Source organism: Chiloscyllium plagiosum, chromosome 11 (assembly GCF_004010195.1).
Source record: "Chiloscyllium plagiosum isolate BGI_BamShark_2017 chromosome 11, ASM401019v2, whole genome shotgun sequence".
Lineage (NCBI taxonomy): Eukaryota > Metazoa > Chordata > Chondrichthyes > Orectolobiformes > Hemiscylliidae > Chiloscyllium > Chiloscyllium plagiosum.
The window spans coordinates 28,080,304-28,094,375 of NC_057720.1; the positions used below are offsets into that span (position 1 = coordinate 28,080,304).

Sequence of the window (14,072 nt, forward strand, 5' to 3'; positions counted from 1 at the left end):
TCATAGTCCAACAGGTTTATTTAAAATCACGAGCTTTTGGAGCGCTGCTCCTTGGTCAGGTGAAGTGATAATGATAGAGGACATGCAAGATGCGTTTCCTATGATACTGGGAATAACTACCATAATAGCACAAGGAAAAAATCATAATTTTTTATTGCTTTTACATAGTATTTTTTCATGTTTTTTTGTGAGAGTATCTTAAGGCATCCAGTGAGTTACTGCTCTGTAAGTAATAGGCCATTTGCATCTGGAAAAATTCTGCAAATGACAATGAGATGAGAAACCAGTTAATTAGTTTTCACAATAGTGTTGGAAGGATTGGTGGATGTCAAATCTGATGTGTACATCTGATATGACATTTGTCATGGTTTTTTAATGTAATATTTTTTCAGTATTTAACTAAGATGCCAGCCTTGACTGAACAGTAGCATTCTCTTCCTCTTGTTCATCTAGTATAGAAAGCACTTTTGTATTTGCTTTGGTACTTTAAATTATTTATTTTATCCATGGGAAGTTTGTGTTGATAACTGGGCCAGTATTTATTGTCCAAACCAAGTTGTCCTTGAAGTTGATGGTCAGCTCCCTTCTTGCACTCTATTTGTTATAGGTACTTATGCAATATTGTTAAGATAGGAGATCTAGGATTTGTGACACTGAAGCAGGGATGATTTATTTTCAAGAATAGGCAATAAATGCTGGTCTAGTCAATAACGTCCACAATTCCATGAATGAATTAAAAAAAAAAGTAGCATGGTGAGTGGTGATAGTGTCCTTGTCCTTGTGGGTGGTAATGGTTGTGGGATTGGAAGATGCTGTCTAAGGAGTATTGGTGAACTCCTGCACTGATACTGCTGCTACTGTGTTGTCAGTGATGTGGAAAGAATGAATATTCATGGATCTGGTGCCAATCAGAATGCTTTGCCCTGGTTTGTGTCAAGCTGTTTGTGTGTTTTTGGAGCTGTAACTGATGCAGGCAAGTGAGAAACTGTATGTCACTTTCTGATTGTGTCTTAGAGATAGACTTTGAGTTTTGAGGAGGTAAGTTGGTCACTGCAAGATTCCAAACCTTTGTACTAGTCGAATTCTGAATCTGTCGTATTTTTATTCCCCCCAAACCCAAGATGTCGATAGCTGGGGATTCAGCAGTTGAATGTCAATGAGATTGGTTAGTTTTTTTTCCTTGCTGGAGATGGTCATTGCCTATCACTTGTGTATGTTACTTGCCACTTTCCACTGCTGGTGTGTACATTATCCAGATTTTGTTGCATTTGAAATGTAAAATGTGCTGAACATTAGGCAATCATCAGTGAACTTCTGCAATTTTAACCTTATGATGGAGGGAATGCCATTGAAGCAGCTGAAGATACTTTGGCCGATGATCATCTCCTTAAAGGCACATTCGTGCACTATCCCCATATCCCTTGATGTCATCAACAATTATAAATCAATCCATCTTTGCCTTTAACTTCAATACTGAGCTTGCACAGCCCTCTAAAGGTAGGAAATTCGAAAGATTCACTACCCTCTGATGAAGTTCCTCCTCAACTCGGTCCAAAATGGCTTGTCTGTTTTTCTGAGATTGTACCCCCTGGATTGAGAGCCCACAGCCAAGGGAAACATTCTTTCTACATCCATGTTGTCTATCCTTTTAATAATTTTGTATATTTCTGTGAGAGAGTCTCTCATTCATCTAAACACTGGAGAATGTAGCCCAGTTTCTTGAATCTCCCCGCAGGACAATCCCATCAGAGAAATACGAGAACAAGAATGAATCATTCAGCTCATTAAACCTGTCCTGCCGTTCTAGATCATGTGTTTACCGGTTCATCAATGCCACAAATTCAAATCCCAATCTTTGTGTTTGTCCATTGTTTTGCATTCCTCCATCTCTATAATCTGATTCATCCTTCCATTCCTGTTCAACCAATTCTGTTCAGTTGTGCTTTCTCAACTTTTTTTTCATTCTACTATTAGTTATTGTGCCTTCTAGGCCCTATGTGCTGGAAATCCCTCTTAAATGGTTCCATCTCATCACTCTCCTTTCAGGTTCTTCCTGATGTCTCTTTTTCTGGCTTGGTGTCTATTTTGACTGATCACACTTCTGTGGATACCTTGGGATGTTAAGGCCATATTGAGGCAGAAACGATTTGTTAAGATGATAATGGGAAAGAGAAGCGAGAGATACTAAGATTGTTTTCACTGGGATGTGAGTTAAGATGAAACCTGAGGGAAGTATGCATGCTTAGAGGGTTTGAAAGTGCAGTTAAAACAATTGTTGCCATTGGTCAGGCAGCAAGTAAACAGAGGCATGCATTGAAGACCAAATTAATTACAGAGAAAAGGGTAAGAGCTTTTGACGACAAGTGTTTGTCAGCACATGAAATATTTCACTCGAAGTTCTGAAATGGTAACAGAAACGTTTGATGAACATAGCAGTGTCGATGTGTATATATGGATTTCAAGGAGATGTTTGATGCAATGCCACACAACAGACTCGCGTGGAAAGTTAGAGGTCATGATGTGAGAGGGACGGTGACAATGTGGATACAAAATTGGCCCAAAGAAACAGTGTACAATAGCAAATGGTCAATAGATATTGAAGGTTTGTAGTAGAGTTCCCCATGGTGGGTATTGGGACCTTTGCCTTTCCTGTTATGTATTAATAATTTAGATCTTGGTGTGCAGACAGTTTCAAAACTTTCAGGTGGCACTAAATCTGAAGAGCTTTAAACAGAGAGGACATTGACACGTTGGCAGATAGAGGGCAGATGAGGTCCAATGCAGAGAAGTGTAAGATGATGCACTTTGGTTGGAAGGATAATAGAAAAAAAAAGTACAATTCTAAGGTGAGTGCAGGAACTGGGGACCTAAGTTTACATGTGCATAGATTACTGAAGATGACAGACAAATGGAGAGAACAGTTAATAACACGTACAGTGTTCTCACGTTTATTAACAGGCATTTGGATTACAGCAAGGAGGTGATGTTGAGCAAGACATTTCTTAGACCTCAGCTGGAGTATTTTGTACACTTGCCATATTTTAGGAAAGATGTTAACGCAGTGGAAAGTGTGCAGAAGCAATTTACAACAATGATTTCAGGAATGCGAAACTTCAGTTTCAATGGTACAATGAAGAAGTTGGGACTTCTCTGGGAGAGAAGAAGATCAAGAGGAGATTTGTTAGAGGTTTACAAAATCATCAGTAATTGGACAGCTTAGGTAGAGAGAAACTATTCTGCTCATAAAAGTGAAAAAAAGAATGAGGGTGTAGATTTAAAGTGATGTGCAAATGAAACAAGAGTGATGTGAGAAAAAGGGTTTTTCACACTGCGAGTAGTCAGGGTATGGAATTACACTGCCGAGTGTGATGATGCTGTTCCTTTAACAAGGTTATGGGTCTAGGTTTGAAGGATTTTAGAGCCAATTTGATTATAGCTAAAAGATACTGCCTCAGGCAAAAGGTTTTCAAGTTTTAAAAAAAACTTGTACAATGAAAGGGGAGTGGCCAGTTCTCCCAGCTCAACTTTGCTCTGGTTTGGTTTGGTTTGGTTTTAGCAGTCTGGATGTTCATGGAAAGCAGTCAGTCGTTGTGAAGCTGCTGGACCCAGCGAAGTTAAAAATCACACAACACTAGGTTGTAGTCCAACAGGTTTACTTGGAAGCACTAACTTTCGGAGCGCTGCTCCTTCATCAGGTGGTTAACTTTGTACACCCCAGTCTAACACAGGCATTTCCAAATCAGGACCCAAAGAAGCAGGTCTATGCTGATCCTCCCTCTCTCTGACATCTCTCCAGTAAGACCTTGTGTTGATTTTTTTTGTGCCAAGGGGTGTTTATGGGGATTGTTGCAAGTATTTGGAACAAGTTTGTTAAGTTGGGATGATCTGTTGGGTTTTCGGATAGGTTGTTATTCTATATTCTGTTCTCTTTTGTTTGTGTTTCATTTCGTAATCTTGTAAATAAATTCAGATTTGTTTAAAACTAAGTGGCTTAACCAGCCACATCTGTCCTGGGATATCCATTTTACACCTGCTTAAAACAGCTAGCAAAGGTAGGGTCTGGGCTGCGTTCCTGATATGTTTTCAGGGGTCTGGCCTAGTCTGTAACATTGGAATTGTGGTGGAGGCAGTTTCAATTGAGGCATTCAAGAGTGCATTAGGTGAATATTTGGGTAGAAATGGTGTGCAGAGATATGGAGAAAAGAGAGGAGTGGCACTAAATGCAGCAAAATATATCAAATGGTCTTCTGAACATAACGATTCTGAGAAGCAGTGTCAGTGTAAGCATTCGCAAAGTTTCGTTAAGAAGGGAAATATAAATTTTTTTAAAAGTGTATGTGGATTTGCAAGCAAATGACAAAGTAGATTGCTTTTTGACAGCATGAGTGTTGGTGTAATGTTTGGAATTGCCTCCTGCTGTAAATGTGTATACTGTAATCAATTCTGTGAATTTGTTTTGTAGGATTGTGTTACTAATCTTCGATTTGTATTCCTCTCCAGCTCAACAGATTTGGCCTATAAAAATGGAAATAACACTGAAGGTGGCTGCAGAAAAGGATTTGCCTCTGCACAGATGACAGCAATCTTCCCAAAGTAAGAAATCAGTGCAGCCCGAAGTTTCTCTCTGTTTTTCTCTCCCTGCTTTTAGACAATCTGTGTGATTGAGTGACCATAATGCCAAGTGGCTGTTGAACAGAGAATCACTTTATTTTGCAACATTACATATATTTTAATTGTACTTTTCTTTCAACTAACAACAGCAAAAGCAGCTTATCTCATTATTCATGAACATGTTTCTCAAATTCAAACTTTAAGCATATAAAGTTAGAACTGAATTCAGCATATAAAGTTAGAACCTGTGCACTTTGAACAGCATTTTAAGATGTCCTCCGAATGTGATGAGGTGCTACGAAATGACATTTTTAAAATAAATCTTTGCTGAATAGTAACTGAGTAACAATCTTAAATTATGGTGTTGATATATTTGTGCAGTGAATGGCCACAGTTCTTTAGGAACTGTAAGCAGGGTTAGAATCCTCAACTTGTAAGTGTGGCTGGAAATTGCAGCATGAAGGAAACTAAAGTAAACTACAGGTGATGCTGTTGTCTGTGGCTGTTATGAAACTTGTTTGACTTGATGTGGTAAAACATTTTAATTGCAAAGCTATTAGTATTACTCTCACAAAAAGCAACTTCTGATATCTCTACAGTTTGCTGACACCCACAACAGTGGGCAACAGTTTGTGTTAACCTAAAAGCACCTGGACCTTTCCAGATGCCACTACTACATGTAGAAAGTAGTGTGATATCATCAAATCGTACATACTTTTGAAATGGGGTTCAGTGGCAGAAAGCCAAGATGCAAGAGGAAGGAATGGGGAACATGGAGAGAAAACCAGTGGGGGTGAGGAGGGGCCCAAATCTCATCCATACCACACCCACTCCTTTGAACTTTGCTCTTTCAAACTCCTCTTTTCTGGGTTTGATTTCTCCCCGGTCCCCTTTCATCAGAAAGACTATCTCGTTAACTTTGACCAAGTGTAAATCTGAAGCAGGGAGTCTGGTGTGATTGCTTTTGTAACACGACATGAAAAACAATCTGACTGGAAGCAAATATTTGAATTTATGGTGTGGTGTTTAAAGGCAGCCTCTCTTAGGAGTTGCTTTCTGAAGTAGGTGAGAATGAGTAACCTACCATTGTTGATGTTCCTTCATCTGTCATAGTTTGGCGATAGGTCAGGCATCTTGAACCAACTAGTTCAGTCAGATGCACAAGGTCACAAGGACATTGCAAAATGCCTTGAACGGTTATGAATACTGGTTCAAGCTGCAAATCCTTCAGTTGACAATGTAGTCTGCTAATGGAACTTGAGCAGTTTTTAATGCTATGTGAGGATGCCATTGTTGGGACTGATGGGGAAAGATTTGAGGGCTGGTTAAAACGTGCTTCATCCATTGGCATAATGGCAAATGTGCAATGCATTGTGTGAAGTTTAAAGACATTTCCATGCATTGACATTAATTATTGAAACCTGCCAAATGTACAACATCTGGCTAAAATGTTGCTTCTTTTCTTACTGCTTATCTTTTACTATAATCACAGGCCTGACTGCGAGAACTACCTCCCATAGTTATATTTGTTTTGTCCAGTGTAATGTATTGAATCAAGCTTCCTGTAGATGTTAGTCAGTATTAAATATAATATTTTTCTATTTGTTTCTATTTATAAAGACCTCCTGTCCTGATTGACCATTCAGCCTTTCAAACAGATTTCAACTAAAATATGAGCTTGATTACCACATTAGAAGAATAAACTGATTAGCGGCAACTCAAAAGCATCTGAGTCTTGCAGTGATGTTTTGAGGTTTTATCATGGAAGGAGTTTTATGATGTACTATCTTAAATCACAGAACTAAGTAATTTAGCATATCATATCTGTGCCAACAATGTGAAATTGCTATCCAATTATTTAGCACTCTCCCAGCTCTTTGCAAGAAGACTGACTTAATTAGGGAGCTTGAAAGGAAGGAATCCCTGGAGGCAGTGACCATAATGTGACAGAATTCAGTTTGAGAGAGGAGAGAAGCTGGAATCAGTTGTAACATTGACTAAAGGTCATTACAGAGCCATGAGGGAGGAGCAGGCCAGAATTGACTGGAAGGGGATTCTAGGAGAGATGATGATGGAGTAGCAATGCAGGAGTTTCTGGCTATAATTTAGGAGGCATAGCAGAAATTCATTCCAAGGAGGAAGAAATCTACTAAGGTGATGACAAGGCAACCATGGCGAACAAGGGAAGGTCGGGGACAGCATAAAAGCAAAATAAAAAGCATACAATTTGATGAATGTGAGTATGACGCCAGATAATTGGGAAATCTTTAAAAACCAGCAGAGGATAACTAAAAATGCAATGGGGGGGGGGTGGTGGTGGTGGTGGAGAACATGAAATAAGATAAGCTAGCTTGTAATATAAAAGAAGTTTTCAGGAGTTCTTTTAGACATATAAAAGGTAAGAGAAAGGCAAGAGTAAACTTTGGACTGCTGGAAAATAGGGCTGAAGAAATTCTAATTCACAGTGGAAGGCACCAGTAGCATACCAGGATTTTGAGAGTCAGGGGGCAGAGGTGAATGCAGTGACCATCACTAATGAGAAAGCACTAGGAAGCTGAAGTGTCTGATGGTGGGTAAGTAACTTGGACCAGGTGGATTGTTATTTCAGAATTCTGAAGAAGATAGCTGAGGAGAATGTGGAGGCATTGGGAGTGATTAGATTAGACTAGATTACATTACAGTGTGGAAACGGGCCCTTCGGCCCAACAAGTCCACACCGACCCGCCGAAGCGCAACCCACCCCTACCCCTACCCCTACGTTTACCCCTTATCTAACACTATGGGCAATTTAGCATGGCTAATTCACCTCACCTGCACATCTTTGGACTGTGGGAGGAAACCGGAGCACCCGGAGGAAACCCATGCAGACACGGGGAGAACGTGCAAACTCCACACAGTCAGTCGCCTGAGGCGGGAATTGAACCCGGATCTCTGGCGCTGTGAGGCAGCAGTGCTAACCACTGTGCCACCGTGCCGCCCAGTGATCTTTCAGGAATCACTGGAGTCAGGGAGGGTTCCAGAGGATTGGGAAATGGCTAATGTAACACTCTGGTTTAAAAAGGGAGGGAGGCAGAAGATGAGAAGCGATAGGTGAGTTAGCCTGACCTTCGTTGTTGGTTTGATTTTAGAGTCCATAATTAAGGCTGAGATTGCAGTACTTAGAAGTGTCCGAAAAATAGGGCTATCAGTGTGGCTGTGTAAATGGAAGATCATGTCTGACAAATCTGTTGGAATTCTTAGATAAAGAAGAGCCAGTAGAAGTGAAGTATTTGGATTTCCAGAAGGCCTTTGACAAGATCCTGCACGGAGGTGTCTAAGTAATATAAGAACCCATGATGTTAGGAGCAAGATACTGGCATGGAGAGAGCCATGGAGTTACACATGGGTCCCTGTTGGGACCACAACTATTCACGTTATACATTAATGATCTGGACAAAGGAACTGAGTTGGCATTGTTGGTAGGTTTGCATTGACACAAAGATAGGTAGAGGGACAGGTAATATTGAGGAAATGTTAGAGGTTGCAGGAGGACTGGGACAGCAGAAAAAGAAGTGGAAGATGCAATATAATGTGGGAAAGTGTGAGATTATGTACTTTGGAAGGAAGAATAGAGGTGTAGACTATTTTCTAAACAGGAAAAGGCATCAGAAATCTAAAGCAAAAAGGAAGTTAGGAGTCTACTTCAGGATTCTCTTAAGGGTAATATGCAGGTTCATTTGAGAATTAGGAAGGCAAGTGCAATGTTAGCACTCATTTCAAGTAGGCTAGGATATGTCAGCAGAGATGTACTGCTGAGGCTTTATAATGCTCTGGTCAGACCGCATTTAGAGTATTGTGAGCAGTTTTGGGCTCCTTATATGAAGTCTTGGGAACTTGGGGAGGTTCGTGGTGATACCTTGGGGATAGTCCGTATCACGATAGAGGAGGTGTTGGACATATTTGAATGTATGAAGGTGGATAAATCTCCTCTTCCTGATAAGATATATCCAAGATCCTTGCAAAAGGCTAGAGAAGAATTTGTGGGACCCCTGGCTGATTTTTTTTCATCATCATTGGCCATGTATGAGGTCCTGGAAGACTGGAAGGTATTGTATGTTGATCCCTTATTCAAGAAGAGCTGCAATGAAAAACCTGGAAACTAGAGACTTGAGAAGTGTTATGAAGGTATAGGTGTGTACTATACCTTTAAGAGAGACTTGAAGTTGGCACTGACTTAGGCACAGAGTGTGCTGAAAGAATTTAAAATGTAACATAGAACAGTACAGTGCAGAACAGGCCCTTCCGCCCTCGATGTTGCACCAATCTGTGAACTAATCTAAGCCCCTCCCCTCCACTATCCTGTCATCATCCATATGCTTATCCAAGCACTGTTTAAATGCCCCTAATGTGGCTGAGTTAAGTACATTGGCTGGCAAGGCATTCCACGCTCTTACCAGTCTGAGTATAGAACCTGTCTCTGACATCTGTCTTAAATCTATCACTCTTCAATTTGCAGCTATGTCCCCTTGTACAAGCCATCGTCATCATCCTAGGAAAAAGACTTTCACTGTCCACCCTATCTAATCCTTTGATCATTTTTATGTCTCTATTAAATCCCCTCTTCGTCTTCTTCTCTCCAGTGAGAACAGACCCAAGTCCCTCAGCCTTCCCTCATAAGACCTTCCCTCCAGACCAGGCAACATCCTAGTACATCTTCTCTACACCTTTTCCAGTGTTTCCACATCCTTCCTGCAATGTAAAATGTGACTATTAAACTAATAGTGCAGCTGAGTTGCCATGATAAAAAAAATTCAAATTCGACCAATCAATTTAAATTATGCCCCAGATACCAAAATCAATCAAATTTGAATTTCATATTTTGACAACATCAAACCAAGGAAATGGTCTGATGTTTTGGGGTATAAAACCAGACATTTTGAACAGTTAGAGGGAAAACTACCAAGAACACCAACAAGTATAGACTGCTAACTGAAGAGCTCTCTGAAAGGTACCTGTTCATATGAAAGACCTGCAAAGCAGAATACTGAAGAAAAGATGACAGAGAAAAATCTACAGAGGAAAATCTATAAAGGAAAATTGACAAAGCTGGCTGGTTTTGAAACTGATTTTTTTTTTTGCAACTCTTAATCGGGATTTTTTATCAGGCCAGTATTGTAGAATAAGAGGGAAAAGATAGGTTAAAGAGAAAGGAGTTGTAAATATTTGCTGGTTTTAATATTTTCTGTAGGATTTAATGAATAAAATAGTTAGTTTTTACTTTAAATGATGACCTCTGGGATAGTTTAATGCCCCTCGAAATTTAACAGATTATGGCGCAAGGTGAGCTTCTCTGTGTGTCGGGTTTAAATTAGCAGAGGGGTTTACTCCGTGTTGTAACAGTTTGGGGGTTTATCGCCAGGATTTGAACAGTTTAGGGGCTTTTGTCCGCGATTTGAAAAGGTTTAGGCAAATCCTGTCTGAGATTTGGACAGATGAGTCTGGGGTAAGAAAAAAGCCCAGTAGTTTTAAACATTTGCAGGCTAGTATCCTCGATCTTTAAATAAGACGTGGGTGAGACAATTTGTTTAACTTCAGTGACTTGTGTTGGTGAAATTAAAAGTGAGAGAATTGACTCTTTAAATTGCTAGATAGAGTCTGGAGTTTGAAGATGATTCTCAAATTTGCCAAAAAGGTTTAGAAGGAAAGGAAAAGGCCATACTTTTAGAATTAGCAAATAAGTTAGATTTGGGTTTAATCAAGGACAAAATAAAGCTGAAATTGTAAGGGAATTACTCAAACACTTAGACGTGTCAGAGAAATATACATGTACAGTAGAGTTAGAAAAACTTAAATTACAATAGAGGAAAATGGAGTTTGAAGATAAACAAAGAGAGAGAGGAAAGAAAGAGGGAGAGAGCAAGAGAGAGAGACAAGGTTCTTAGCTAAGCGAAGAGAGAAGAAAGGGAGAGAGAGAACCTTCTTAGCTGAGGAAAAAGAGAGAATTTGAACTTGAGAAGTTGCGACTTAGTCAGCAAAGTTGAGTTGAAAGGATGGAGATTAAAAGAGAAGGTAATTAAAAATACAAGTATGTCAAAACTCTGCCACATTTTGATGAGGAAAATGTTGAAGCTTTCTTTATTTCGTTTGAAAATTGGCTAGGTAGATGGAGTGGTCTGAGGATTTATGGGTAATGCTAGTTTAAACTAAACTGGTAGGCAGAGCTAGTGAGGTACTTGCCATACTGTCAAGAGATTATGAAGAGGTCAAGCAGGCTATTTTAAGAGCTTATGAATTGATACCAGGCGCGAATAGTCAGTGGTTCAGGAACATAAAGAATGAACCAGGTCGGACTTACGTTGAGTTCAAAAGCATTAAACATAGTCATTTTGATAGATGGATGTGGGCCTTAAAGATAAATAAGACCTATGAGACTCTAAGAGAGATTATTCTGCTGGAGGAGTTTAAAAACTCACTTCCAGAAATCGTAAGAGTTCACGTGGATGAACAGAAAGTTCAGGAAATGAGAAGGACCGTGGAATTAGGAGATGAATACATTTTGGCGCATAAGAGAAGCTTCCGGCCAGAAAACTGACCTGTGAGGGATAGCAGTTGGGAGAAGGGGAAATCCTACACTATGAAACAGAGTAGAGAACACTGGTCGTTGTTTATCACAGGTTAAAATAGAAGCCCAAGAATAATAGAGGTGTACAGCATGGAAATAAACCCTTTGGTCAACTCGTCCATGCCAATCAGATATCCCAACCCAATCTAGTCCCACCTGTAAATACCCGGCCCGTATCCCTCCAAACCCTTCCTATTCATATACCCATCCAAATGCCTCTTAAATGTTACAATTGTACCAACCTCTGCCACTTCCCCAGGTAGCTCATTCCATACACATACCACCCTCTGCGTGAAAACGTTGCCCCTTAGGTCTCTCTTATATCTTTCCCCTCTCACCCTAAACCTATGCCCTCTAGTTCTGGACTCACCAACCCCAGGGAAGTGACTTTGTCTATTTATCCTATTCATGCCTCTCATGATTTTATAAACCTCTATGAGGTCACCCCTTAACATCTAATGCTTCAGGGAAAACATTGAACACTGCTCCTGCTCCTGTTCAACCTCTCCCTATAGCTCAAATCCTGGCAACATCCTTGTAAATCTTTTCTGAACCCTTTCAAGTTTCACAACATCTTGCCGATAGGACGGAGACCGGAATTGCACGCAATATTCCAAAAGTGGCCTAACCAATGTCCTATACAGCCGCAACATGATCTCCCAATTCCTGTACTCAATACTCTGACCAATAAAGGAAAGCATACCAAACACTGCCTTCACTGCCCTATCTACCTGCGACTCCACTTTCCAGGAGCTATGAATCTGCACTCCAAGGTTTCTTTGTTCAGCAACACTGCCCAAGATCTTACCATTAAGTGTATAAGTCCTGCTAAGATTTGCTTTCCCAAAATGCAGCACCTCAAATTTATCTAAATTAAACTCCATCTGCCACTTCTCGGCCCATAGGCCCATCTGATCAAAATCCCGTTGTAATCGGAGGTAACCTTCTTCACTGTCCACTACACCTCCAATTTTGGTGTCATCTGCAAACTTACTAACTATACCTCTTATGCTCCCATCCAAATCATTTTTATAAATGATGAAAAGTAGTGGATCCTTGTGGCACTCCACTGGTCACAGGCCTCCAGCCTGAAAAACAACCCTCCACCAACACCCTCTGTCTTCTATCTTTGAGCCAATTCTGTATCCAAATGGCTAGTTCTCCTTGTATTCAATGAGATCTAACTTCGCTAACCAGTCTCCCATGTGGAACTTTGTTGAACACCTTACTGAGGTCCATATAGATCATGTCCACCACTCCGCCCTCATCAATCCTCTTTGTTACTTCTTCAACAAACTCAATCAAGTTTGAGACATAATTTGCCGTGTCATGTTGACTATCCCTAATCAGTTCTTGCCTTTCCAAATGCATGTACATCCTGTCCCTCAGGATTCCCTCCAACAGCTTGCCCACCACCAACATTAGGCTCACTTGTCTATAATTCCCTGGCTTGTCCTTACCACTTTCTTAAATAGTGGCATCATGTTAACCAACCTCCAGTCTTCAGGCACCTCACCTGTGACTATCTATGATACAAATATCTCAGCGAGGGGCCTAGCAATCACTTCCCTAGCTTCCCACAGACTTCCCGGGTACACCTGATCAGATCCAGGGGATTTATCCACCTTTAACCGTTTCAAGACATCCAGCACTTCCTCCTCTGTAATATGGACATTTTCCAAGATGTCGCCATCTATTTGCCTACATTCTATATCTTTGATGTCCTTTTCCACAGTAAACACTGATGCAAAATTATCGTTTAGTATCTCCCTCATCTCCTGTAGCTCCACACAAAGGCTCCAAGGAGATGAAAGGCCTTAGGTGTTTCCACTGTGGTAAAGTGGAACAGGTAAAGTCGTTATAGAAAGGCACTGTGGGAAAAGATGTGGTAAAAGCAGCTCAGCCTGTGGCATTAATGAAAGTTGTAAAGGAAACCCCAAGAAGAGCTGAGGAGGTGCAGAAGACTGCACAGGGGCTGGGTATGGAGTTAGTACCTGATCTCTATAAAGAATTTGCCTCTGTGGATAAAGGTTACTCAGATAGAATAGGGAACATGGTCAAGAAGTTATAATTTTGAGAAATATGGGATCTAACCAGTCTCTAATAGTAAGAGATGAGCGAATTTGCATTCTTTCTGATCTGTTACCTGAGAGTGTGGTAATTTGTGGGATAGATGGGCAGAAATTTAGCTTTTCCCGATGTACAGTCAGATTTGAGTGCCAACTCAAGAGTGAGGAAGTAACAATGGGGTTGATTGACTGAGTTGAAAATGTGTTGCTGGAAAAACGCAGCAGGTCAGGCAGCATCCAAGGAACAGGAGAATCGACGTTTCGGGCATAAGCCCTTCTTCAGGAATGAGGAAAGTGTGCCCAGCAGGCTAAGATAATAGGTAGGGAGGAGGGACTTGGGGGAGGGGCGTTGGAAATGCGATAGGTGGAAGGAGGTCAAGGTGAGGGTGATAGGCCGGAGTGGGGGGGGGGCGGAGAGGTCAGGAAGAAGATTGCAGGTTAGGAAGGCGGTGCTGAGTTCGAGGGATTTGAATGAGACAAGGTGGGGGGAGGGGAAATGAGGAAACTGGAGAAATCTGAGTTCATCCCTTGTGGTTGAAGGATTCCTAGTCGGAAGATGAGGCGCTCTTCCTCCAACCATCGTGTTGCTATGGTCTGGCGATGGAGGAGTCCAAAGACCTGCATATCCTTGGTGGAGTGGGAGGGGGAGTTGAAGTGTTGAGCCACAGGGTGGTTGGGTTGGTTGGTCCGGGTGTCCCAGAGGTGTTCTCTGAAACACTCCGCAAGTAGGCGGCCTGTCTCCCCAATATAGAGGAGGCAGAGGATGCAATTGATGATGTGTGTGGAGGTGC

General features: G+C 41.1%; 1 protein-coding gene across 7 annotated transcripts in view; it reads left to right on the top strand.

Moving 5' to 3' along the window:
- LOC122554242 (CMP-N-acetylneuraminate-beta-1,4-galactoside alpha-2,3-sialyltransferase-like) overlaps nucleotides 1-14,072 on the top strand; it is a 627,037-nt gene that overhangs the window by 245,837 nt on the left and 367,128 nt on the right. For all 7 annotated transcript variants that reach the window (XM_043698962.1, XM_043698961.1, XM_043698960.1 and 4 more), the window contains one exon: nucleotides 4,501-4,593. In XM_043698962.1, coding sequence (XP_043554897.1) covers nucleotides 4,501-4,593 — 93 coding nt within the window. The remainder of the gene's footprint in view (nucleotides 1-4,500; nucleotides 4,594-14,072) is intronic.